Genomic DNA, 26,533 nt, shown 5'->3' on the forward strand with positions numbered 1-26,533 from the left:
CACTCTCATCAATGGATAATTCATCCAGACAAAACAACCAATACAGAAACACTGGACTTAACACATTAGACCACATGGATGTGACAGACACACTGAGAATATTTCATCTAAAAGCAGAATACACATTCTTCTAAAGTGGACATAGAATATTCTCCAGAATAAATCCCGTTAGGCCAAAAACCAAGTCTCAATAAATTAAAATGGAAATTCTATCAAGCATCTCTGGTATAAAACTAGACCACAATAGTAGGGAACTAGAAATTAATTACAAGAAAATGGGGAAAAGCACAGATACGAGATTAAATAACATGCTACTGAACAACCAATGTGTCCTCAAAGAAATCAAAGGAGAAAGAAAAAATTCCTAGAGACAAATGAAAACTGAAATAGGACACCAAAATATATGGGATGTAGCAAAAGCAGTTCTAAGAGGGAAGTTCACAGCAATACATGCCTACCTCAAGAAAGAAGGAAAATCTCAGACTGACAACATAACTTTATACCTAAAAGAACTTTCTAGAAAAAGAACAAAGCCCCAGATTATGAGAGAGAGCACGAGATGGGGGAGGGTCAGAGGCAGAAGCAAACTCCCTGCTGAGCAGGGAGTCCGATGCGGGACTTGATACCGGGACTACTCGGGGATCGTGACCTGAGCTGAAGGCAGTTGCTCAACCAACTGAGCCACTCAGGCTCCCCAAGGCCCCAGATCAGTAGAAGGTAGATTAGAGCAGAAAGACAATAAAAAAGATCAATGAAACTAGAGCTGGTTCTTTGAAAAGATAAAATCTATAAACCTTTAGCAGACAAACCAAGAAAAAACAAGCGCAGACTCAAAATCAGAAATGAAAGAGAAGTACTTACAACTGATAACACAGAAATCCAAAGGATCCTAGGAGACTACTGTGAACAATTATATGCCAATGAGCTGGACAACCTAGAAGTGAATAAATTCCTAGAAACCTACAATCTTCCAAAACAATCACGAAGAAACAAAATGTGAATAGACTGCTAGTAAGGAGGTTTGAAACAGTAAATTAAAAACCTCCCAATAAGCCAAAGTCCAAGAACAGTTTCACTGGCAAAATTCTACCAAACTTTCAAGGAAGATTTAATACCCATCAAACTCTTTCAAAAGAGGAGGAATAGCTTCCAAATGCATTTTACAAGGCCAGCATTACTCTAATAACCAAAACCAGGCAAAGACACTACAAAAAAAATTATAGGCCAATATCATTGATGAACATAGATGCAAAAGTCCTCAACAAAATATTAGCAAATCTAATCTAATGATACATTAAAAAGGATCATGCATCATAAGTTACTCCAGGGATGCAAGGATAATTCAATACATGGAAATCAATGAGATATGTTAACAGAAGGAAAGTAAGTCATTTTATCTCAATAGATGTAGAAAAAGCATCTGACAAAATTGAATATCCATTTATGTTAGAAATTCTCAACAAAGTGGATACATTAGGGAATGGGGACTGTACCTTAACACAATATAGGCCATATATGACAGTCCTATAGCTAACATACTCAACGGTGCAAAGTTTAAAGCCTTTCATCTTAAGAACAGGAACAAGACAAGAATGCCCATTCTTGGCTCTGTACTGGAAGTCCCAGCTACAGAAATTAGGCAAGAAAAATAAAAAGCAGCCAAATCAGAAAGGAAGAAGTTAAATTCACTATTTGCAGATGACATGATACTATATATATAAAAAACCCTAAAGACTCCCATCAAAAAACTTAGAACTAAAAAATTCAGTAAAGTTACACGATATAAAATTAATACACAGAAGTCAGTGGTGTTTCTAAACACTAAGAACAAAGCTTCAGAAGTTAAGAAAACAATCCCATTAAAAAAAAAAATTCCATTTACAATCGCATCACAAAGAATAAAATACCTATGAATAAATTTAATCAAGGAGGTGAACTGGGCACTTAAACTGCAAGACACTGATGAAAGGAATTGAAGACACAAATAAATGGAAAGCTAGTCTGTGCTTATGGATTGGAAGAATTAATATTAAAAACTCCACACTACCCAAAGCAATCTCCAGATTCAGTGCAGTAGCTCTCAAAATTTCAACAGCATACTTCACAGAATTAGAACAAATAATTCTAAAATTTGTATGGAACCACAAAAAATCCTGAATAGCCAAAGCAATCTTGAGAAAGGACAAGGCAGGAAATATCATGCTCCCTAATTTCAAACTATACTACAAAGCTATTGTAATCAAAACCATATGCTATGTGTACAAAAACAGACACACATTAAATGGAACAGAACTGAGTCCAGAAATAAACCCATACATATCTGGGCAATTAATCTACCACAAAGAAGCCAAAGAACACATGTAATGCAGAAAAGTCAGTTTCACTTATATGGGGAATCTCAACAAAAGGACAAACAAAATTATGGGGCACCTGGGTGGCTCAGTCGTTAAGCATCTACCTTTGGCTCCGGTCATGATCCCAGGGTCCTGGGATCGGGCCCCACATCGGGCTCCCTGCTCCGCGGGAAGCCTGCTTCTCCCTTTCCCCCTCCCCGCCTGCTTGTGTTTCCTCCCTTGCTTTGTCTCTGTCAAATAAATAAAATCTTAAAAAAAAAAAAAAACTTTAAAAGGACAAACAAAATTTAAAAAAAAACCATAGAAAACAGACTAGTGGTTACCAGAGGAGGAGGAGGTCAATTGTATGGTGTCTAGATCTGTGGTGGTGGTCACTTTGTAGTGTATACAGATGTTAAATTATAAAGCTGTACACCAGAAACTTATATAATAAGAAAGATTTATGTCATTCTTTTTAATGCTGGTCATAAATTTACACAATTGGTTTCTAATGATAAAAATTAAAAATACCCAATTCATACATTTTTGTTAGAATTGCTGTTTTAAAATTCCTAACGCAATGCAAATGAAACAAATTACTTTAACCTTTGTTAAAGGTGCACACCGGACTTTCTGGAAAGAAAAAAATCTTAATATTATTTCCTTATCACAGCACCAGATTTCAATTTTATTTATGGTTTCTCTCTGGGACACCATTGTCTGTTCAGTAATAAAACAATAAATAAATTGCACAGGTCTGACAAAAGGAACCAGATCAAAAAGGAAATTCAATTAGCAGCAGAATCTGTTCATGTTTGGTTGCAGACTGGCGGCTGACTTGCAGGGGAAGGGGTGTCTTGATTTTGAAAAACTTCATAGTACCAGAGAATCCTTTTAAAGAGATTTGTGCATCCACTGGATTTGTACACTGTAGAAAATATCTTGCTGATTTGAAGAAGAATGAGAAGAAACCGTGCTTTTGAACCAAACTAAGCTACTCTTAGAATAATTTTTGAAGGAATGAGAAATTTGTTACCACAAGGGGAGCTTTACAGGCAAATGCAGAACATTTTTAAGATACTAAAAAGTGACAGTCACGAACCTTCCTGGGATCTCAGGAAAAATGTACCCAGAATGGAACAGGACAGTTACTGTGAAAAGCCGTGTGAGTACAGGCAGAGTCCAGAAAGGTCCCTGTCGGAAAAAAGGTCATCTTTAACAAAAAATGGAAAGGTAGCCCACCCAGGTAGGGAGAACATGGACTCCACAAGTATGCAAACCAAATCAGGCAAGAAAGGAAGAATTTTAAGGCACACCTTGCAAGGACCTCCACAACCCATGGAGGATGTTCTTCATATGATGGTGATGGTAACAAACACAGAACATCCACTCTGTGCCAGGCCATGTCCTTAGTATTAGAAGTATTATAAACACATTTACAGAAAGGAAACAACCAGCAATACTGGATTCTGTAGGACCCCTTAATAAGAGGCCCAAAAGGTACACTAAGGGGCAGTAAGGACAATTATAGAAAAATTGTTTTTTCTAAGAAAAAAAATTCTCATTCCAGATTGCTCCTAAAATGGATAAATTAATTCTCTAGATGTTCTCATCAAGATAATCAGAATATATGTAGATACACTTCTGGAATTATACTGCATCTACCCAAGATTTCTGAAGGTATCCAGGATGCTCAAAGGAGTTGGCTGAACAATACCTGACCCCTGTTTATAAGCTTCAGAGACAAGATGTGCTGGTAAAGACCATGGAATGGTCCCATCAAGCTGGACGAGTCCAGTGAACACAGCTTACCTCTTGGGAAAACAAGTTGGTTTCTACTAGAGGAAATGGTCTCTCTCCCTAATCATATGGAACATATAGTATATGATGAATGGTTCTAACACTCTACTTTTTTGGACAAAGATGGGTCTAGAAACCACATGGTAGGTTAAAGAAAAGACCATGAAGGACTTTTCTCAAAAGATTGAAAGGCTGTGGAAGGAGGGATTAGAGCAGAACTAAGGCCACTGAGAAGATAGCTAATTTCAGCTCAGTACAAAGGGGATTTTTTTTTTTTTTAACATCAGTGCAGTCCAAAAATGGGGTGAGCTGTCTGATCACATGCCTAAACAGAAGCTGAATGATAACCCGTTAGACATGTTAAGGGAATTCTACAATGGGCAGAAGACTGGGTTTGATCTTTGGCTGTCCCAATCTTAAAGAGTCTATTATTTCATTATGTAGCATCTTTTGAGAAAGACAACAGGTATAAAGGTGACCTCAGTATAGTAAAAGTCAGAGGAATCCGAACAAATTCCACATTATGTTAAAAAACAACTTAGGGGCACCTGGGTGGCTCAGTTGTTAAACGTCTGCCTTTGGCTCAGGTCATGATCCCGGGGTCCTGGGATTGAGCACTGCATTGGGCTCCCTGCTCAGTTGGAAGCCTGCTTCTCCCTCTCTCACTCCCCCTGCCTGTGTTCCCTCTCTCGCTGTGTCTCTCTCTCTCAAATAAATAAAATCTTTAAAAAAAAAAAATTGGGGGGATGGGGATATGGAAATTTGCCTAGTTACTTGCACATGCCAGATGTCAAATACTGACTCAATGGAATGACTACAAAATAAGGTTCCCCACAGGGCACCTGGGTGGCTCAGTCGTTAAGCAGCTGCCTCTGACTCAGGTCATGATCCGGGGGTCCTGGGATTGAGCCACATGTCAGGCTCCCTGCTCAGCGGGGAGTCTGCTTCTCCCTCTCCCTCTGCCTGCTACTCTGCCTACTTGTGCTCTCTGTCAAATAAATAAAATTTAAAAAAATAATAAGGTTCCCCAGGAACCAATGTGAGTGCCAGGTATATTAGCGTCTTTTTTGAAGGATCTGAAAGAATCTACTGTGAAGGCTACAAGTTTGGGGAGCTATACTGTGTTGGGAAGAAGCTGGAGGCAAGGAGCCATGGCAAGAGCCAGAGTATAGAAAGATCTTTCAAGCTCAACAGCACTCGAGTGGGTAGACAAGCAGCAGATAATGGTCATGTAAAAAAAAAAAAAAATACAAGACAATGGGGCGCCTGGGTGGCTCATTCAGCATCTGCCTTCGGCTCAGGTCATGATCTCAGGGTCCTGGGATCGAGCCCCGCATCGGGCTCCCTGCTCATCAGGAATCCTGCTTCTCCCTCTCCTACTCCCCCTGCTTGTGTTCCTTCTCTCACTTTGTCTCTGTCAAATAAATAAAATCTTAAAAAAAAACACAAGATAATGACTTTTAGGGGAAATAATTCACAAAAACCAAGAGCTCTGAGCACTCAAACTCAAAAAGAGAATCCACTGTACTGATGTGGGCCCAAATACCCAACCAAATCAAATGTTAGGTACCACCAAGAAGGATCTCAGAAGCTGTGGAACTAGGCAAATAATTTAGAGGGAGTTAGCTAAAATGGTCACGGCCAGGGCAAGAAAAGATACCACTAAAAAAATAAAACAGAATAAAAGGGCAAACTGAAAGGAGCTGTGACCAAAATCTAGAGGCCAGGGTAGATGTATTTCTTAGAAATACAAAGAAAACATGTTTAGGATGAGAAATTAAACACATTAGCCTGGGAGGAGGTACAGGCACTGAACACACACACACTCCTATAAAGTTGGGTATGTTAGTTAATCCCAGGGTTGTCTGATTAAAAGTTGATTAAAGAAGGTGGTCTATTCAAGGGAGCCACACCCTCCCAAACTTTGTCCCTAGAGACTGGCTGTCCTCCATTTTTAAGCTGGATTCTGCACAGCTAGGAACTGCTCTCCATCTTGCCAAGATTTAGGATGGCTCTCAGCTGGCTGACTGGAACTGGCACAAAGCAGGATCACATAATTGCAGATACGTTACCCTTTTTTCCCCCTTGAGTTACACATGAAAAAAGCAAAACCAGGCATTTTTTTCTTTCTCTTTTTTAGGGGAGGTGGGTGGAAGTAAGGGTGGGACATGGCAATGTGTAGGGAGGAGAAAAATACTGGTGTTGATAGCTCACAGGATTGCAATCAGTAGGTTTAGTTTAACATGTAAAAGGAAAATTAGTATGTTCAAAGGAATGAGGCACTCAAAGGATTGAAATGAGATTTTTCTTTGGTTCCCAGGGACCTGTCCCTGGGCTCTCCAAGGTTAGGTTCCAAAGCTATTCCTTTGGGCTCTGTGACATTCGAAGAATCTCAAAGATTTAGACTCTGGTGCCAGCTGTGCAAGCAGGTGAGTTAGGTCAACAGGTGACATTAGATGTATAAAATTAATTAGACCCAAATCTCTAGACTCAAGGGCAAGACCTGTGTCCAAAAGCCCCTTCTACCTGACGAATCCAGCTGCTGGGCTTCAGTCCAGGCTATCCTCAGACTAGCTCAGAACATGACTGAGTCCTTTCTCCTTCTACTTTTCAAAAGGTTGTTGGAGAATGCAGTCCTCAGAAGGAGGGCCTGGCCTCAGTGGGAGATGCCCAGAGACTGCAGCAGGTGAAAGGTGGCCCCCAAGGCCCAGCCTGTCTCTATGTTGTTCACTTTCTTTGAGAGCTGTTGAGGAGAAAAAAAAAAAAAAGCTCACACTGTCATCAATTTTCAACTCTAGCAAGCATGACACAGGCAGAGAGTATCTACAAATATCATCCACATGGCCAAACCAAGGTAAAATTTGGGGTAGCCAGTCTTGGGAGGCTTCCCACTAGCCCCTCTGTAACAGTTTCCCTCCTGTCATGGCTTACACCTGCCAATCTGGCCTCTGAATCTTCTGGCCCAGGAAGTGGTCTCACCCAGGCCTTCTAGACAGAGGCTTCTGAATTCTTTCCCTAATCCTGGAACTAAATACACGAGGAGTTGGGAATAGATTTAGGGGTAGCAAAGAATATACGAAACTTGTCAATTCATACTCTGTAAACAACCAAAACTTCTTAAGCACTAAGTAATAACCAATCAAAGCATTTAAGGTCTTCTAGACAGGTTGCGCCTCAATTAGTTCAGTAACTTTGGGCAAGTGTTTAGACCTGTCTCCTCCACTACATAACAAACGGATTAGGTATTTATCAAATTGTTTTCTTTAGACTCTTAGGAGTTCCTGAAAGTACTTTGAGGGAGAAAGGGAGGCCAAATGATAAAGGAGTTCCAAGGCCCCCTTCCTCTGCTTCCACCAGACAGCTCCATTTTGATCAGCTTTACCAGCCTTCTGTGTAAGCTTCTGTGGAACGATGCCACCACTGATCACACCACACACAAGTTTGGAAACCAGTGGACTGGATTTAGTCTTTCTTTCTGGGACTAATTTCTTATGATACAATACTCCTGTGGTGACCTGATGAAATCTACATTAGGCACTGTGCCAAAAACTGGGAAGAATGGCATGTGAACGTCACCTTGAGATTTAGTCTGCAGCACATGAGTCAAACTGGGAGTGCCACCCCCACTCCCAAATGCTCCTCTGCCCTGAGGACTGGGCTGACAGCCCGGAGTAAATAAGTTGAAGTGAAGTGACATCTGGGCCAGGGAACTGCCTGTCACTGAATTTAATTCTGCTACCATTGAAATGATAAAGATGAAAAGGATGCCAGCACTGGATAGGGCAGAAAACGGTCTTTAGATGATGCGGTTACTGTTGATCCTTAAGTAGAGGAAGTTAACTTTGTATGTATTAAGGACTTAGGATGACCTTTCTTATCCACAAATCTATCCCCAACTGGTGTGAAATGCCTACACTAATATCGCCAAGACTAATAACTTACTACGTGCCAGCATTGTGCTTTACATACAGTATCTCAATTTTCCTAACAGCTCTATGAAATAGATACGCTAAAGATCCCTAAGTTTGGATGAGAAACCTCAAAGTTAGACAGGGGAAGTAAATCATTTAAGGTTACAGAGCTGGTAAGCTCGCAAACTCAAAACGTGAACCCAGATGTGATGGACAATGGAGCCGTCCTTTAAATATATGTGATACTGTGTCTACTGGCATGTGATTCCTTGTTAAGCACCTTAAATGCCAATATTCTTATCGGACAAACGCGTTAAATCCAAATACCTCAGTGCAAAGTTTATGAGTTTACAAAATCTGTGCCACACAAGAAAGGGGGCAATGTAAACTCATCTGGAAGTGGGGAAGCAAGAAGGGGAAGTGGCACGAGCAAGGGCACTTCAAAAGCAAAGTAGAGTCTACCTACTTGACCCCAGAGTTCAAAGTTGCCTGTGCCATACTTGTATTCCCTTTTTTATTATGTTATGTTAATCACCATACATCATCAGTTTTTGATGTAGCATTCCATGATTCACCATATTTGTATTTCTGTCACATCTCCTCTAAGAGACTATATGCTATTTGAGGATAAGACCGTATCTTAATTATCTTTGTAACCATAATGTACAGTTATCCAATTGTGGTACAGAAGACAACAAAGTAAATGGGGTGGACGGAACATAAAAGATGTGTTTAGAATAGATAATTTCCTACAGATCAAGTGGAGCCTGCATGTGCTGAAAAGGATGGACAGAACAGGAAGACAAAGAGGGACCCAAGATTCAAGGGACACTAAACATATGAGACACACATAAAATACATAAGACCGGGCGCCTGGGTGGCTCAGTCGGTTAAGCGACTGCCTTTGGCTCAGGTCATGATCCTGGAGTCCCGGGATCAAGTCCTGTATCAAGCTCCCTGCTCGGCAGGGAGTCTGCTTCTCCCTCTGACCCTCCCCCCCTCATGTGCTCTCTCTCTCAAATAAATAAAATCTTTAAAAAAAAAAAAGGGGGCGCCTGGGTGGCTCAGATGGTTAAGCATCTGCCTTCGGCTCAGGTCATGATCCCAGAGTCCTGGGATCGAGTCCTGCATCGGGCTCCCTGCTCCTTGGGAGCCTGTTTCTCCCTCTGCTTCTCTCTCTCTCTCCCTCTGTCTCTCATGAATAAATAAATAAAATCTTTAAAAAAAAAAGATTCTAAAATACATAAGACATACTACAAATACACAAGGCATTCAACACTATTGAGAACTTGAATAAGCCACTCACTGGTGACACCCTTTTGTCCTCTGCCAAATAAAACCATCTAATGGGCTAATGAGTGTACCTGCCCCTGTGCCTCTCCAAATTGAGCAAATCTGTCCGATGGCCACAGGCACCTTCTGTCCCTGTACCCCCTTGATCAGCTCTAGTACTTATAACTACACTATCAGCAGCAGAGAGAGAGAGAGGCAGGACATATGAACCCAGGATTTAAGAAGTATGGCACTTCCAACCTGCCTGCACCCTATCCTGTGTGTTCCTAACCCATTTCTTCCCTTTGCTTCTTGCCCTGAGTTTTAAATTTGCTTTAATAAACCATGTGACTTGGGCACCTTGATGGATGTAAGCCTTTCTGCTCTGTGACCCCTGGGATAGCGTGCCTGGGAATACACTTAGAAGCTACCATTACATCAAGCTAATTTCCCACATTCATGGTATCTTGCACAGCACTTTGCCCACATCCCTAATAAAAACCCCGCATAATTCCACCTGCAGCCACTCTAATTACTACACAAGTGCTTTTCCTAATTCCGAGAGAAGTGGACCGTTTTGTGATTCTCTCTTACCTGTAAGATGGTACTGTCTGCAAAGCCAAAGCCGTCCTTCAACAGGGCTGTGATGTAACTGAGATCCATGCACAGGAAAGGACTGCCTGAGGTGAAGTTTTCCAAGTTATCACACACTGAAAGGGAGGAAGAGTGGAATCCAAGCTTGCAGCCAACTGGCAGGCGTACGATTTCCTCTTAACATAGACTTAGGATAAGCAAAGCAGAATTCTCCATGTGGTTGATGCCTGGGAGTCGTGACGACTAGAACTGTGTGCACTGACAGCCCCCGCAAGACCACAGCCTCTTGCACATTTCAGACATCCCATCTGGTGTCACTGGTGTCACCAGTGAGTGGCTTATTCAAGTTCTCAATAGTGTTGAATGCCTTGTGTATTTGTAGTATGTCTTATGTATTTTAGAATCTTTTTTTTTTTTAAGATTTTATTTATTTATTCATGAGAGACGGAGAGAGAGAGAGAGAAGCAGAGGGAGAAACAGGCTCCCAAGGAGCAGGGAGCCCGATGCAGGACTCGATCCCAGGACCCTGGGATCATGACCTCAGATGGACCTGGGATCCTAGTTTATTTATTTTATTTTATTTATTTGTCAGAGAGGAAGAGGGCACAAGCAGGGAGAATGGCAGGCAGAGGGAGAAGTAGGCTCCCCACTGAGTAGGAAGCCCCATGTGGGACTCGATCCCAGGACCCTGAGATCATGACCTGAGCCAAAGGCAGACGCTTAACCGACTGAGCCACCCAGGTGCCCCTGGGATCCTAGTTTATTTGCTAAATTTCTATAACCTATTGTTGGGGCTTAATTCAACTAAGTCCCTTATATATTATTAATATTGAGGCCCAGAAGACCAGGAAATACCAGTTAGCCCTACTTTGGGGCCCATGGCTAAGATCATTTATTTGTATTTCCAGGAACTCTCTCAAGCAGGCCTCTGTGGCTATTTCCCATATATTTTGGTGCTCAGTGTTTCATTAACACTGATAACACTATTTCAATTTTTTTTAAAAAACGAAGACCACCACACATAAAAATAAACTCAAAATAGATTAAATACCTCAATGTGAGACCTGAAACTATAAAACTCCTAAAAGAAAATAGGCAGTAATCTCTTGGACATCAGCCTTAGCAACATATTTATGGATATATCTCCCCAGGCAAGGGAAACAAAAGCAAAAATAAACTATTGGGACTACATCAAAATAAAAAGATTTTATACAGCAAAGGAAACCATCAACAAAATAAAAGGGCAACCTACTGAATGGGAGATGTTTGCAAATGGTATGTCCGATAGGGGTTGATATCTAAAATATATAAAGAACTTACACAACTCAACACCAAAGAAACAATCCTATTAAAGAAATGGGCAAAGGCACTACATTTATGGTAACTTGTTATCACAGCAATAGAAAACTGATACAACTTTTCTTTAGTGACTAATATTTAGACATTAATTTTTGAATATAAAATGTTAATAATTTTTAGGACCATTTTATATGCTAGTGTTATTAACCTTTACCTATTTTATATGCTACAAATAATGTCCCCAAGTTTATTATTCCACCCATTAACTTCGTAGATGATGTCTTCTCCCATATGCAAGGTTTGTCAACCTTCAACTTCTACCATCATTTTTAACGCATTCTCAATCTTGAAACTTGTCTAAAGAATAATTTAATTTTAGGGATGCCTGGGTGGCTCAGTCAGTTAAGCATCTGCCTTCGGCTCAGGTCATGATCCCAGGGTCCTGGGATTGAGTCCCGTATCAGGCTTCTTGCTCAGCAGAGAGTCTGCTTCTCCCTCTAGTTGCCACTCCCCCTGCTTATGCTCTCCCCTCCCCCAAAATAAATAATTTTTTTTTGAAGTGAAGTGAAAGTTTATTAAGTGAAGGTGAGAACAGAAAGGAAAGAAAAAAAGCTCTCTAGAGTGAAAGGGGTCCTGAATGGGTTGCCCTAAATAAAATCTTAAAAAAAAAAATCTAATTTTATTTTATTTTTTAAAGATTTTACTTATTTGTCAGAGAGAGAGAGCATAAGCACAAGCAGGGGGAAGAAGCAGGGCAGAGGGAGAAGCAGGCTCCCTGCTGAGCAAGGAGCCAGACGTGGGACTCAATCCCAGGACGCTGGGATCATGACATGAGCTGAAGGCAGACGCTTAATCTACTGAGCCACCCAGGTGTTCCAGAATAATCTAATTTTATACACATGTATTTATACTTTCATATAATAATTTTCAAATGTTTCAAATTTATGTTTTAGGGGTGCCTGGGTGGCTCAGTCAGTTAAGCGTCCAACTCTTTTTTTTTTTTGGTAAGTATAAGCGTCCAACTCTTGATTTCCACTCAGGTCACGATCTCAGGGTTGTGAGATCGGGCCTTCGTTGGGCTCTGCACTGGGTGTGGAGCCTCCTTAAGATTCTTTCTCTCCCCCTCTTCCTGTGCCCCACCCTCCTCTCTTCCCTCCCTCCCTAAAAAATAAAAATAAAATTGATGTTTTAATATTTCATGCAATACGTGAATTGTACAAAAAAGTATAATTTGCTTACATTAGCCACTGCAGGAAATAAATCTTAACTATTTGGAAAAAAAAAAATGGGCAAAGGACCTGAATAGACATTTTTCCAAGGAAAACATGCAGTGGCCAACAGACACATGGAAAGATGCTCAACATCACTCATCATCAGGGGAATGCAAATCAAAACCACAATAAGGTATCACCTCACACCAATCAGAATGTCTAGTATCAAAAAGAAAAGAAATAACAAGTGTAGGTGAGGATGTGGAGAAAAGGGAACCCTTGTGCCGTGCAAACTGGTGCAGCCACTGCGGACAACAGTATGGAGGTTCCTCAAAAATGAAAAATAGAAATACCATATGAGTGAGGTCAGATGATACATGTCTTTCTCTGATTGACTTACTTCGCTCAGCATAACACCCTCCAGTTCCATCCATGTCATTGCAATTGGCAAGATCTCATATGTTAAGAAAAAAAAAAAGACGATAGCAGGAGGGGAAGAATGGGGGGGGGAAATCGGAGGGGGAGACAAACCATGAGAGACGATGGACTCTGAAAAACAAACTGAGGGTTCTGGGGGGGGTGGGAGGATGGGTTAACCTGGTGATGGGTATTAAAGAGGGCATGTTATGCATGGAGCACTGGGTGTTATACGCAAACAGTGAATCATGGAACACTACATCAAAAACTAATGATGTAATGTATGGTGATTAACATAACAATAAAAATTAAAAAAAAAACACGGGGAAAAAAAATACCATATGATCCAGTAATTCTACTACTGCCTATTTACCCCAAGAAAATGAAAATGCTAATTCAAAAAGATGTAAGCTCCCCTGTGTTTATTACATTACTTATAATAGCCAAATTATGGAAGCAGCCCAAGTATCCATTGATAGATGAATGGATAAAGAAGACGTGGTGTGTATGTATACATAATGTACATTATACATACATTGTATAATATGTAATATACATATCATTATATATTATGTATACACACACATCTTCTATACATATGTATACATAATACACACACACACACACACACACAATGGAATACTACTCAGCCATAAAAAAATGGTACCTTGTCACTTGTTATGATGTGGAAGGATCTAGAGGGTGTTATGTTAAGTGAAGTTCAGTCAGACAGAGAAAGACAACTACCATATGATTTCACTTATACGTGGAACCCTCCCCAAAAACGAAACAAATGAACAAAGAAAAAACCAGACTCTTAAATAGAACAACTGGTGGTTGCCAGAGGGGAGACGGGTAGGGGGATGGGAAAAATAGGTGAAGGAAATTAAGAGGTACAAACTTTCAGCTGTAAAATAAATAAGTCAGAGATGGAAAGTACAGCATAGGGAATACAGTCAGTAACATTGTAGTAATATTGTATGGCGAAAGATAGTGACTATATTATCATGCCGAACACTGGGTAATGTATAGTCAAATCTATATGTTGTACACCTAAAACTGATATAACATTGTATGTCAATTATACTTCAATAGAAAAAAAAAGGAAGGAAGAAAGAAATGTAGAAAGAAGAAAAGGTTTTCACCATCTCCCCAAAGCCTCTTTTATTCCCATGGATTTCTATGCCACTTAATGCTTTTAATTCCGGGCAAAAACAGGAAACCAGCCTTCTGGGAGGCTTTCTGCTGACTGCAGTGCTTTGGGTCACTTTCAGGTCACTGCAGTTCGCAGGCACAGATGCATGGACTCGCCTTCATGGGCTTCCACTGGCACTTACCTTCCCTTGCTTTTCTTTCAAAATCTTCAACTTTTAAAACACCCCCTGTTTCATAATCTAAAATGAAACAGTAGCTAATGTCAAAAAACCTTCAAGGAAACAAGGAAATTCATCTTAGTGCTATTTATAATAATGAAAAACTGGAAGTAAAATTTCTAACATTACAGAATGGGCTAAACAAACATGACATAGCCATATAATATAATCTATGTAGACTATTTTATTAATAATTATTCCATGTATATTTAACCACAATAAAAAAATTCACCTGTTATAAAAATAGAAAATAGGATATTAATTCATATCTCAGGCCATCACAGATCACACACATACATTCACAGCTAACAAAAAGCATTACTATTGTGATAAGGAAATAAAAGTTATCAAGGGGGAGTAAGAAACTTTTTGGGGTAATGGACATATTATTTGACTTTGGTGATGGCTTAATGGGTATACACCTATGTCAAAACTTAGTAAATTGTACACTTTAAACATATTTTATTTTATATCAGTTATACCTCAATAAAAATATAAAAAAATAGACTTCATATGTGTCTCTTTATGCTACTTTCTAGCAAAAGATTCTAAATCATATTCACCCTTCCACTGCAGCAATTATCATTCAACAGCCAGCAATGGAGAAGAGTAGTGTGATCACTTATGACAAAGCATTTCAAATGCTCCTCTTCTCCCAGGAGAGCTTTGCCCAGTTCCCTCCCCAGGCTGATTCCTGGAGTAAACTTACCAATCATGTCCGTGTCAACAGCACGATCATAATAGTACGAGAAAGCGTAGAAGGAGCTCTTCTGGACCTCCTCTGGCTGGTGAAGTTTTCCTTGGACCACCCTCAGCACTTCAGCGTAGCAGGGCTCAAAGCCCATCTCTCCTGCCATGGCAAAGGTGAGAAAAATGAAAGCTCGCTGAGGCAAGCTGTCAGGAGCCAACAAAGAAACAGGAGGATCAAGGAAAGCAGAATGTTGAGGCTCAGGACAAAGGGCTGACAAAGATGAACAAACTTCCATAGCCCTGTCACTCTGGAGGAAAGGCACCTGCTTTCCCATGGCAGCTTCCCTCCTGAACCTGTGTTCACCAAAAATAGCTATATCCAACTCAAGCTGCTGCCTAGCCTATGTCCTATGGTATTTATAAGCATCCAGAAGTCTCACTGCTTCCTTCACTGGAAAAATTTAGATTTTTCCTTGATATTAAGGTCTTTGCTTTTTATAATACCAAGATGAATTATTCTTTCTAATGTCTCGGTTTTAAATGTTACTATAATTTAAAAAAGTTAAACATTACTGGAATCTATAGTTTCTAGACAGAGTTTCTCTTTGCGGAGGGCAGAGACCCTTAAAGCATTAGACCCAGGTTAAGAACAGGTTTCTAGGGAGCAAGATGGCGGAGGAGTAGGAGACCTAGATTTCGTCTGGTCTCAGGAATTCAGCTGAATAGGGATCAAACCATTCGGAACACCTATGAACTCAACAGGAGACCGAAGAAGAGAGTAGCAACAACTCTCTGAACAGAAAAGTGACCACTTTCTGGAAGGAAAAGAAGAAGATAACAGGAGAGGAAGAAAAGGGGAGTATGTCAGAGGGGGAGACGAACCATGAGAGATGATGGACTCTGAAAAACAAACTGAGGGTTCTAGAGGGTAGGGGGGTGGGGGGATGGGTTAGCCTGGTGATGGGTATTGAGGAGGGCACGTTCTGCATGGAGCACTGGGTGTTATGAACAAACAATGAATCATGGAACACTGCATCAAAAACTAATGATGTAATATATGTTGATTAACATAACAATAAAAAAATTAAAAAAAAAAAAAGAACAGGTTTCTAATGGATCCACAACACTTGGACAGGGAAAGAGCAGGACAGAGGGATGGTTGCCTTGTTCGCTGTCATTTCACATTATTCCTCTACTGCATACCAAGATCTATTTGGAATGAGTCCCCGCAAAAGACAAGCTTGTCTTGAGTTCTGGAAAACATTTCCCATGGAACTTTTCTGGACTTCTACTGTAAAGGTAATTTCAACCAGTGAAAAAACATCGCTTGCCTTCTTTGTTGCCACCATACTGGTATTTCACACCCCCAAAGATCCACTCCGCTTCCAACCATCTCGGTAGACAGGCACTTCGGAAAGTGTGTCCATCAATCCCTGAAAGAAGCCAGACCACAGAGTAAGAGGCAAGGATTTGAGAGAGGGTGTGTGCAAGAGTGAGAGAGACACATGCACGCATGCACACATCCATGCAAGCAAGAAGCCAGTCAAGTTAAAAGGAATTACCAAAAAGTAGGTAGTTCCATGACTTCACCCTATGAATTCTTAACTCAGGGTTCACAGATGGGCTTTGTGGGGTTGGTGAACCCTCTAAAACTACAGATAAATTGTTGTGCATCTGTGCATTTGGCAGAGGGGTCCATGGCTTTCATCACATCTCAAAGAAATCCAAAACTTACAATGGAATAAGTTCCTTCCTGCCTAAAAAAAGGGAAAAAATACTATTCTACTTTTCTCATTGGTTGTTGTGAGGCTTAAATGAAATACATTTGAAGATGTTTTGTAAACTCTGAAATGCTATACAATCATCATCACAATAAGAGTTTACTGTGAGCCGGGCACGGTAAAAAGTATATTAAATGCAAACTCTCATATAAGGTGAGGAAAGGGGCACAGAAACGTTAGCTAACTTGCCCCAAATCACAAAGTGGGACTGAACCCAGTTCTGCCTGACCCCAAAAGCTGAGCTCTTAACTGCTCTACCACCTTTGAAAAGATGAATAAAGTTGCTCAATCACTCCACCTTGCAAGTGGACTGATGTTGCTTCCTGTACCTCCCATGTACAACTAAGGGCTTGAGCAAACTTCTGCCACATTCACTCTTGGAGTTTTGAATTTCTGCAGCAGCCTCCTGGTCACGTGTTGCCCCTATATACAGACTTCATTCTAGAAATGGCTAATAATGTATACTAAGACAACAGAACGCAACATAAAGTAGAAAAAGAATCTGCTGTTATGTCTATTATACAATACATGCTTCCTAAATGAGCATAACCCTTTCTTTCCTCCACAGAATCACTGTGAAGGAAGGGGAAAGGCAAGCTGTGTATGGGTGTCACTCTCACCACACCCCAACCAGCACAGGTAACCAGACGAACCTTCTGTTTCCAGGGCTCCCAGGGTTGCTAGTCTTGCAGCTTTCAATCCAAATCCCAAGTAACTGTAAAATACAGGATTGACTAATTTCATGCTGGTCCTGAAGTTCTCCAGCCTAAAGCTATCTCTTTCAAAAGCAGTATGGTTTCTCTGTCTCCCACTGGAGAGGGGAAAACCTTGTTCTCTGTGACCTCTTCATCTCGTGTGGACAAGTGGTAATTTCTGCACAGTTCAGATCAAGGCCATCCAGAACTTTCCATGCCTATGATTTAAAGGCCAGAACCAGTGACACTTTCTAGGATCCCACCTTGGGAACCATGCCCAGAAAAGCTCTCATTACTTTAGCTTCCAGGCCCACTGTGATCAAATCCAAGGATGGATTCTGAACATCTGAAAGCAAACTAAAAAGGAGTTGGCAGAGATCTTTGGCTGAAGATTCTCCAAGTGTCCTCTAGCTAGAGAAAACTTTTTTTTAAGTTTATTTATTTGTTTATTTGGGGGAAGAGAGAGAGAGTGAGGGGGGGAGAGAGAGACAGAGAATGAGTGGGCAGGAGCAACAGAGGGAGAGGGAGAAGCAGACTCCCCGCTGAGCAGGGAGCCTGCCTGGGGCTCAATCCCAGGCCCCTGGGATCATGACCTGAGCCGAAGACAGACACTTAACTGACTGAGCCACCCAGGCGCCCCTCTCTAGAGAAAACTTTTGACCCTTTAAGTTCTATACTTTTGAGGCCATGAATGGAGAAACCCCTTGGGTCCTTGGGCTTTGGTAAGTGGCTTTGGTTTCAGTCACCAGACCTTTGGGGGTTGGCAGAGACTTTGTAAGGCTAGTCAGATACAATAACAGATGTGAAAATGCTTTGAAAAGTTAGGAGAATCATGCAACAAGAAATATTATTCCTCCCTGTCCCCCTCCTCACCTATGTGTATAGAGCTTGTAAGTGCTGTTAAACATCTCAAATGAAGTGAGGTAGCCCTGAGGTGTTTGTTCCAGGGTTTTCTGCAAATCAGAAAGAGCAAAAAGACTATTCAGGATCTGCAACTGTCTGGAGGTGTTACCACCACCATCCCTGTCCCTCCCCCAAAAAATCAGAGATGAAAGAGACAGACTAAGCTGCTGATCTCACAAAGCTGGAGGAATCAAAGGGACTCTGAGCAGTGGGGGGGCCAGGGGAAGCACACCCAGTCATTAACTGACTCCACTCAACCTATTTGTGGTGGAGCTACTGTCTGAAAATGGGGACCCACTTTCTTGGCACCATGATATGCCTGCCAAGTGGGCTGCTAACCAGCCTTCGTGTAAATAACTCACCTCAAACTGGGGTAGGAACGTAATTTGGGTGGAGGCCCCCCCCAGGTCCAGGGTCCCCACAGTCTCCTGGCTGTGGCCATGCAGCTGACCTGTGAATGAGAGCCAGCTCTGAATATCTTCTGCTTCCAGGACAGCCCAACACTCCTCTGTCTGCAATCTCTCTCCTGCTCTTGTTGTATACTGCAGGTGTTCCATTAACACTCCACTGCTCCCCAGCCCAGGAGGCTGTACGTGAGTGCTAACCTATAGGGACTCTTGGGGCAGCTAAGGTCTTGAAGATAGGGTATAAACATTAACTTCCTATCTTTTCCTTCCCTTTTTTTTAAACACAGTACAAGCAAAAGGGTTATTTACTCTTCGACCCTGTATGAAACCCAGTTTGTCTTAGAATAAGCTTGAGAATGTATTACCTGTCAGAAAATTCACAGTAACCCAAGCTAAGATGCCTGAAAGAGAGAGAAAAACAGGGATTACATCTCAGAGCATTTTCCCCTGATCTTCCTTGACCTTATTTTTGGTCTTTTTCTCTAAAATTTTGTGTCTACAGGCGCCTGGGTGGCTTAGTCGTTAAGCGTTTGCCTTCGGCTCAGGTCGTGATCTCAGGGTCCTGGGATCGAGCCCCACGTTGGGTTCCCTGCTCTGTGGGGAGCCTGCTTTTCCCTCCCCCACTCCCCCTGCTTGTGTTCCCTCTCTCACTGTCTCTCTGTCAAATAAATAAAATCTTTAAAAATAAATAAATAAAAATAAAAATAAAATTTTGTATCTAAAACACACATTTTCCTTCTCCCTCTCCTTCCATTTTCTCTTAGCCCATCCCTCCTGGCTTATTTGCTTCTCCTTATTTAGTTCCTTTTACTTCAGCACCCCATCCCTGTTCCCAGTTCTTTTATTTTTTATTTTAAAGGCACCGCTTTATTTTTTTTTTTAAGATTTTTAAAAATTTATTTATTTGACAAAGAGAGACACAGCAAGAGAGGGAACACAACAGGGGGAGTGGGAGAGGGAGAAGCAGGCTTCCCGCGGAGCAGGGAACCCGATGCGGGGCTTGATCCCAGGACCCTGGGATCATGACCCAATCTGAAGGCAGACGCTTAATGACTGAGCCACCCAGGCGCCCCTGTTCCCAGTTCTTTTAATCAAATCTTTTATTAACCCTGGCCCTCTCCCCTCAGAACATGTATTAACACCTCTCCTACCTTCATAGGATCCGTCCATGATGCTAACACTGTCATCTGGTACCAGGAAAGGTGATTTCTTGAAGATTTCTCTTACCTAAAGAAAAAGGGGAAAAGTCTGGATTCCCTAAGGCAATAAAGAAGATTTCCGTATTTTGGCTATATCTTATTAAGGCTTAGAAAACTACACTCTTCATTTCCCTAGATAAAATTTTGGCAGAACATTCCTTTTCCCTAAAAAACTAGAGAAGGAATTCACAAGCCATTACTGGTTTCTTGTAAAAACAAAACACAGGGATTCCTCTGACTTTAAAATAAATCTCAACCAAACTATTGAAATTTATAGGTGAACTGGACCTAGGAAAGAGCATACATTTGAACCCTTCCAGCTCAAATCAGGATCCTGTAATTGTTACTGGGCAGCTCCTGAGGCTATAGAAACATTTCTTCTACTCTCACACCAAATTCTGCAGGTCTTTGCCCTTGCTTATAAATGGGGCTCATGTCTGTAGGCTGGGGTACTCTGCTGTCAGCCCCCGTTAGATTCAAGCACATGGCTGAGGCCTCATGAGTCCACAGAGACCCCAGATCTAGATTTATTTATCCTATTTTAGGAGATGGGAATGAACATCTCACACATCCTTGACTCTCCATGAATATAGGTCAGTGACATGGGTGTTATGTCTTATTTTTTAATATGATTATCATGAGGCAAGGGGGAGACTTTCCAAACAGGAATAGAAGGAACTCTGGTCTGCTGGTTGTTCTCATTCCTGACAGGATGAAACACTTCATGTGATGACCTCTGGACTCTGTTTCATCCAGGAAAAGCCAGTTAAGTGATCTATGAGTTAGTTTTTAAAGAGAAGACAGATAAGCAAACAGGAATAAACACAAAGAGTTTCTGCTCTTGCCTTCTCCATTCTTCTCCCCTGCCCACAGTTTATTCTTAATACAGCAACCAGAGTGGTGCTTCTTTCTTTTTTTTTTTTTTAAAGATTTTTATTTATTTATTTTAGAGAGTGAGTGTGTCCACGTGTTGGTGGGGGAAAGAGAGAGGGAGAGAATCTCAAGCTGACTCCCTACTGAGCACAAAATCCAAAGCTAGCTCAACCCCACAACCCTGAGATCATGATCTGAGCCATGCGGTCGGATGCCCAACCAACTGAACGCCCCAGGCACCTGCCCCTTTTTTTAGTTAAGTAGGCTCCACAGCCAGCATGGAGCCTAAAGCAGGTCTTAAACTCACAACCCTGAGATCAAGACCTGAGCTAATAGTTGGACACCTAACCAACTGAGCCATCCAGGCACCCCCAGAGTGGTGCTTTTAAAACAGATGTCAGATCCTGCCTCTCAGCTCAAGACCCTCCAGTGACTTCCTTCTTAGAGAAAAAGCTAAAGTCCTTACACTTGCCTTAAGGCCCTACATGATAAACCCCTCACATCTCTCTGACCTCATCTCCTACTTCCCTTCCATCACTTACTTGCCCTCCAGCTGCACTGACCTCCTGGATACTGTTCCTTGAACATGGCAAGCACATTTCATGCTCTAGGCCTTTGTACCTGCTATTTCTTTTGCGTGGAATATTCTTCCTATAAATGTCTTGTATAGCTTGCTTCTTTATTCCTTTCAGGCCTCTGATCAAATGCATCTAATCAATGAGGTCTTCCCTGACCATCCTATTTAAAGCAGTATCCCTCCACACCACCACCAGCATTCCCTAGCTGACTTCCTCTGCTTTTCTTTCTCCAACTCATCTACAGTACCTGACATACTTTGTGGTGAGTTGTCTAGTTTTCTGTCCGCTTGCAACTAGAATGCAAGCTCTACCATGACACAGACTGTCATTTTTTTGCTCCCTGCAGCATGTCCCCCAGAACTTCACCAGTGCCCAGTACATAGTAAGCACTCATATGCTGAATAAATGAATAAATGAATGAGGAATCAGGATTCAGATTCTCATGCAGACATGCTAGGCAGCTTGTTCTTGGAGAAGGGACTAAGGCCCTCTGTGCTGATAGTCAAAGGAAAATGGATTTGGGGCTCTGAATTAGCACACTTATAATACAGAATCATTTTTTGCTGTGATTTTTTTAAAAAGATTTTATTTATTTACTTGAGAGAGAGCACGCACACATGGGTGGGGCAAAGAAGGAGGGAGAAGGAGGGGGAAAGAGTCTCGAGCAGACTCCTTGCTGAGCGCAGAGCCCCACTCGGGACTCGATCCTATGACCCTGAGATCATGACCTGAGCCAAAACCAAGAGTTGGACTCTCAACCAACTGAGCCACCCAGGCGCCCCAACTGTGATTTTTGTTATAATGGGATCCCACCTATAAATATTCTTCATAATGTAATTTAAATCTTATTCGTTTACATGCTTTTGCAAAATAAATGTTCAGTAATGGTAACAATTTTGAGTTTAAAAAAGCTTCCTAAATTTTTTATCTGAACAAGAAGTTGAAATGGACATACAAATGACCAACAGACACATGACAAGATGCTCAACAATCATCATCAGGGAAATGCAAATCAAAACTACAATGAGATATAATCAAAAACACAAGAAACAACAAGTGTTGGGGAGGATGTTAAAGAAAAGGGGGGGAATCCTCATGCACTGCTGGTGGGAACGAAAACTGGTGCAGCCACTGTGGAAAACAGTATGGGGGTTCCTCAAAAAGTTAAAAATAGAACTACCCTACAATCCAGTAATTGCACTACTGGGTATCTATCCAAAAAATGCAAAAAACACTGATTAAAAGGGATACATACACCCCTATGTTTATTGTAACATTATCTACAATAGCCAAACTATGGAAGTAGCCCAAGTGTCCTTCAACAGATGAATGGATAAAGAAGATATGGTATATATAAACGATGGAATATTACTCAGCCATAAAGAATAAAATTTTGCCATTTGCAACAACATGGATGGAGTTAGAGAGTATAATGCTAAGCATAGTAAGTCAGAGAAAGACATACCATACAATCTCACTCATATGTGGAATTTAAGAAATAAAACAGAGACAAACAAAAAAAAAAGAGATTCTTTAACTATAAAGAACAAACTGATGGTTACCAGAGGGGAGGTGAGGGGGCATGGGTATTTAGAGTGCACTTATCATGATGAGCCCTGAGTAATGTTCAGAACTGCTGAATCACTAATACTGTACACCTGAAACTAGTATAACACTGTATGTTAACTATGCCGGGATTAAAATAAAAAATTTAATTAAAAAAATACTTTATGCTGAGAGAAAAAAAGTCAGATGTAAAAAAAAAGAACATAAACTGTGTAATTACATTTATATGAAACGTAAGAACAAGCAAAACTAATCTACAATGGTAGAAAGCAGATCAGTGGTTGCCTAACTTCAGGGGAGGGGGGTACTGACTGCAAAGGGGTACAAGGAAACTTCTGTATTTGTCAAAATTCATTTAACTGTACACTTAAAATGCACACATTTTAAGTTCTACCTCAATAAAGTGGGCTAAACATAATTTCTGTGATTATGCTTTAACAAATTAGGAGAATTAAGAACCCCATGGACAGAAAGTACTTTAAACTTCTTTAGGAAAAGCTGTATAAATTCAAGAGTAACATTTAAAAATGTAAGTAAGTAGCTAGAATAAGTGCCCAGTTACCCCAGTGCTTTAGCAATGGTGGAATACTAAAGGTAGCAGTCACACACCAGAGAGCTAAAAACCCACGAAGAAAATATTCACATAGGGATAAGGAATCATCCAAGATGCAAAGGACTTCAAAAATTACCTCAAAGAGCAGAGCCTGGGCTTTCTGTTCTGGCAGTAAGCGCAGTCCCGCTGTTGCCTTCAGGACCACTGGGGTTCTCTTCCAGTGACTTCGGGGGATTGAGTCTTTTGCCACCTCTAAGAGTCCTTGAACAGTCTCAGCACCCTTCAAAAAAGATGACCTACTCATCCAGTGAAAAGTCATTTAGGGGCACTCGTCTCTTCCCTCAACATGTTCCGGGGGATATTAAGAGTGAGGCAGTAGAGGGCTCCAAGCACATTCTGCTCTGTAGAAGAAACCCAGAGAAGTAGGCTTCTTTGAAGGAAAATCCATTTAATTTTGATTAATAACAAAAATGATTCTGTCATAGCATGGTCATTTTAACTGACTGTTATTTTGTGCCTCATAAATTAGCTTTAGGCCAGAAAGTTGGGTACAGTGAAGAAAACACTGGATGTGGAGTTAGAAAAGACTTGCTTGCTAGCCCTGTGGCTTAACAGAGGGGCTTGGTTTCCTCCTTATATATATATATACATATACATGATATGTATACATGATATACATATATATATATATATACACATGAGGGAGATACACCTCATACCACTACAAAACTGCCGAGTGCATTAGGTGAGACAGAGTGTGTATACTTGCCACACAAATGCTGGTGTAGCTGTTGTGCTACGATTTTTATGATCTCTGTAAGGACAGAACATGTCAGGTTCATATTTGCATCACCAGCACCTACACACACAGTACACAGTAGATACTAAATTTATGAAACTAAAAACCATTATTTTAAATCCACTGTTTCCCTGAGTGAACATCTTATCTGACAACACGCTGCCTCTAAATTATTATAATTATTAGCTACCACAACACAATCTTCTCTACATGTCAAATCAGTTTCTGATAATGTAGTTGCTCTCAACAGCTCCTAATTTTCTCATGTATTTACCATTTCACAACAGTGAGCTGAGAAAATAAACATCTTCTCAGTTCTTCAAGTTTAAGCCATTTTTTTCTTAGGTTATATTTTTAAGTAATCTTTATACAGAACATGGGGCTTGAACCCACAACCCTGAGATCAAGAGTTGCATGTTCTACCGGCTGAGCCAGCCAGGTGCCCCAGGACATTCCCCCCCCCCCCCGCCCAAGTTATTTTTAATATAAGGTTTTCCTTTGGTTAATGATTATGCTTGTAACACGGAACAATACCTTTAAATTTGCTACCAAAGTTCAATATTCTGGTCTCTGACATACTGGGTGTAGCACATTATGGGTGCTCAAATGTGAAATATAGTCACAACAAAACTCTTCATTCATCCTCTAATAACCAAAGATTTTTGTTTTCATAAGTTCTTGCCTAATTTCTAGAGTATAGGCATGCACGGTCTGTCCTAGATCAGGGTACTTTAAAATGAAGCTCATCGGGTCTACATGGCCTCAACTGCCATGTTTATACCTCACACTCTATAGAACTCCATGTCCATCTTCTGTATCTACATTAATCAATGCAGTTGACAGCTTCAACTCAAAATCTTAAACAGTAAATACAAAAGGAACAATCTCTTAAAAGATGGTGTCATCCCTGCATGTCCACAATCTATTCTAACTTCCTTCTGCCCAAGTCCTAGTGAGCCTGGGGTGTATAATTTCTGTAATCCAGTACAGCTGAGGACAGAAAACTGATCTTACACATGGCCTCAATATCACTAGTGAACAGCATGAGATATTTAACAGCGGCTGTGTGGTAAAATTATCAAAGCACTAAGAATCTAAACATCTAATTGTAAAAACTCACCTGCTTAGGTTGATCTACAAAAGCAGAAAGTCCTGGCTTCACAGATTCAAAAATTTCCCCTTCCAGAATTGGAAGCTGTCCTATTTTGTCCGTGGAACAAAACAGAAGAGATGGCTAATTACCAAAAGTTAGGCTGCTTTGGATAGTGGGCTCTGTATCATATGACCCACTAGATCAACCTGCTATTCCTCCAAGCCATCCTAAGTAATCCCACCTGTGAGGAGTGGCTTGCAGGAGTACTGGGTAGGGGGACAGAAGACCATGGGCAATTCTTGAGAGTCCCTCTGGCATTTCTCAGGGTGGATACCTAGCTCCTACTGCTGACCCTAGGCTCTAAATGTAACTTGAGAACACTGGAAATTCAGAAAAAGTTAATCTTCAAGGTCCCTTCATCTCCTTCTCCAAGGATGGCAATGTTCCTCTCTCATGACCACTTCCAATATTCTCAATATTCTGGACCCTGGAACATCAACTAACTTTAGAGAAAAGGACAAATTACAGCTATACTTCTTGGACATATGGGTTTCAGACTACAGGCAACCCAGATCTAATTTCACATTGAATTAAACCATATGTTCAATTATAGCCCAAAATCTTCTCTGAGGAAAGACATTCAGTAGCTGTAAATTACCATAATTCATATCGCATTCTCTCAGCACATTTGTTTCTGGAAGGAGATGCTGAACTGTGGATTAATAGGCACTGGTGAGGGTACCAGCTACACTTACCCGGTATTTTCTGCACAAAGGTGTAAACATGAATTCGTGTTCCAGTGCTCCCTGCATCGAACATAATTCCATACAATGTGCTGGCACTGACATTGATGGGGCACATGGAAGACAGGAAGACACCCTCAAACCAAGTCTGCTGGTCTCTGTGGAAGACAGTGCTACAAACACAGGAGGCCACCAGCATGAAAAAGGCTGCCCCCCAGGTAGTGGCCATTCTCTTCCCAAGGTGTGGTGAGTCTAGGCTTTTGCTGCAGAAGCAGTGCTGTTCATACACCTGCAGTGGCTTATAGGACAAAGAAACACATGGTTAGACCAACTGGTCTTTTGTTTATACCTGTAAAGGAAGAAACACCTACTATAGAAATCCCAGCCCTTCCCCCAAGGTGCTCCTTCTCTATTTTTCCTAGCCAGCGTAACAAGCTAGACCA

The 26,533-nt window shown here is 41.1% G+C and overlaps 1 protein-coding gene across 9 annotated transcripts in view; it reads right to left on the reverse strand.

The window, feature by feature from the left end:
* ENTPD5 (ectonucleoside triphosphate diphosphohydrolase 5 (inactive)) overlaps nucleotides 1–26,533 on the reverse strand; it is an 81,065-nt gene that overhangs the window by 33,827 nt on the left and 20,705 nt on the right. For 6 of the 9 annotated variants that reach the window (XM_025869676.2, XM_073895534.1, XM_073895533.1 and 3 more), the window contains 12 exons: nucleotides 26,103–26,388; nucleotides 25,375–25,454; nucleotides 23,592–23,735; nucleotides 19,838–19,913; nucleotides 19,052–19,087; nucleotides 18,642–18,730; nucleotides 18,250–18,329; nucleotides 17,335–17,396; nucleotides 16,232–16,333; nucleotides 14,920–15,060; nucleotides 14,175–14,231; nucleotides 9,911–10,026 (listed from right to left, as the gene is read on the reverse strand). In XM_025869676.2, coding sequence (XP_025725461.1) covers nucleotides 9,911–10,026; nucleotides 14,175–14,231; nucleotides 14,920–15,060; nucleotides 16,232–16,333; nucleotides 17,335–17,396; nucleotides 18,250–18,329; nucleotides 18,642–18,730; nucleotides 19,052–19,087; nucleotides 19,838–19,913; nucleotides 23,592–23,735; nucleotides 25,375–25,454; nucleotides 26,103–26,319 — 1,200 coding nt within the window. In that variant the 5' untranslated portion in view covers nucleotides 26,320–26,388. Of the gene's footprint in view, nucleotides 1–1,819; nucleotides 6,877–9,910; nucleotides 10,027–14,174; nucleotides 14,232–14,919; nucleotides 15,061–16,231; nucleotides 16,334–17,334; nucleotides 17,397–18,249; nucleotides 18,330–18,641; nucleotides 18,731–19,051; nucleotides 19,088–19,837; nucleotides 19,914–23,591; nucleotides 23,857–25,374; nucleotides 25,455–26,102; nucleotides 26,389–26,533 lie in introns of those variants that run through there. The other 3 variants (XM_025869681.2, XM_073895538.1, XM_025869679.2) reach the window with 3 other exon arrangements.

Source organism: Callorhinus ursinus, unplaced genomic scaffold (genome assembly GCF_003265705.2).
Source record: "Callorhinus ursinus isolate GAN/ISIS: 27379988/994484 unplaced genomic scaffold, GSC_fseal_2.0 scaffold8, whole genome shotgun sequence".
Taxonomy (NCBI): domain Eukaryota; kingdom Metazoa; phylum Chordata; class Mammalia; order Carnivora; family Otariidae; genus Callorhinus; species Callorhinus ursinus.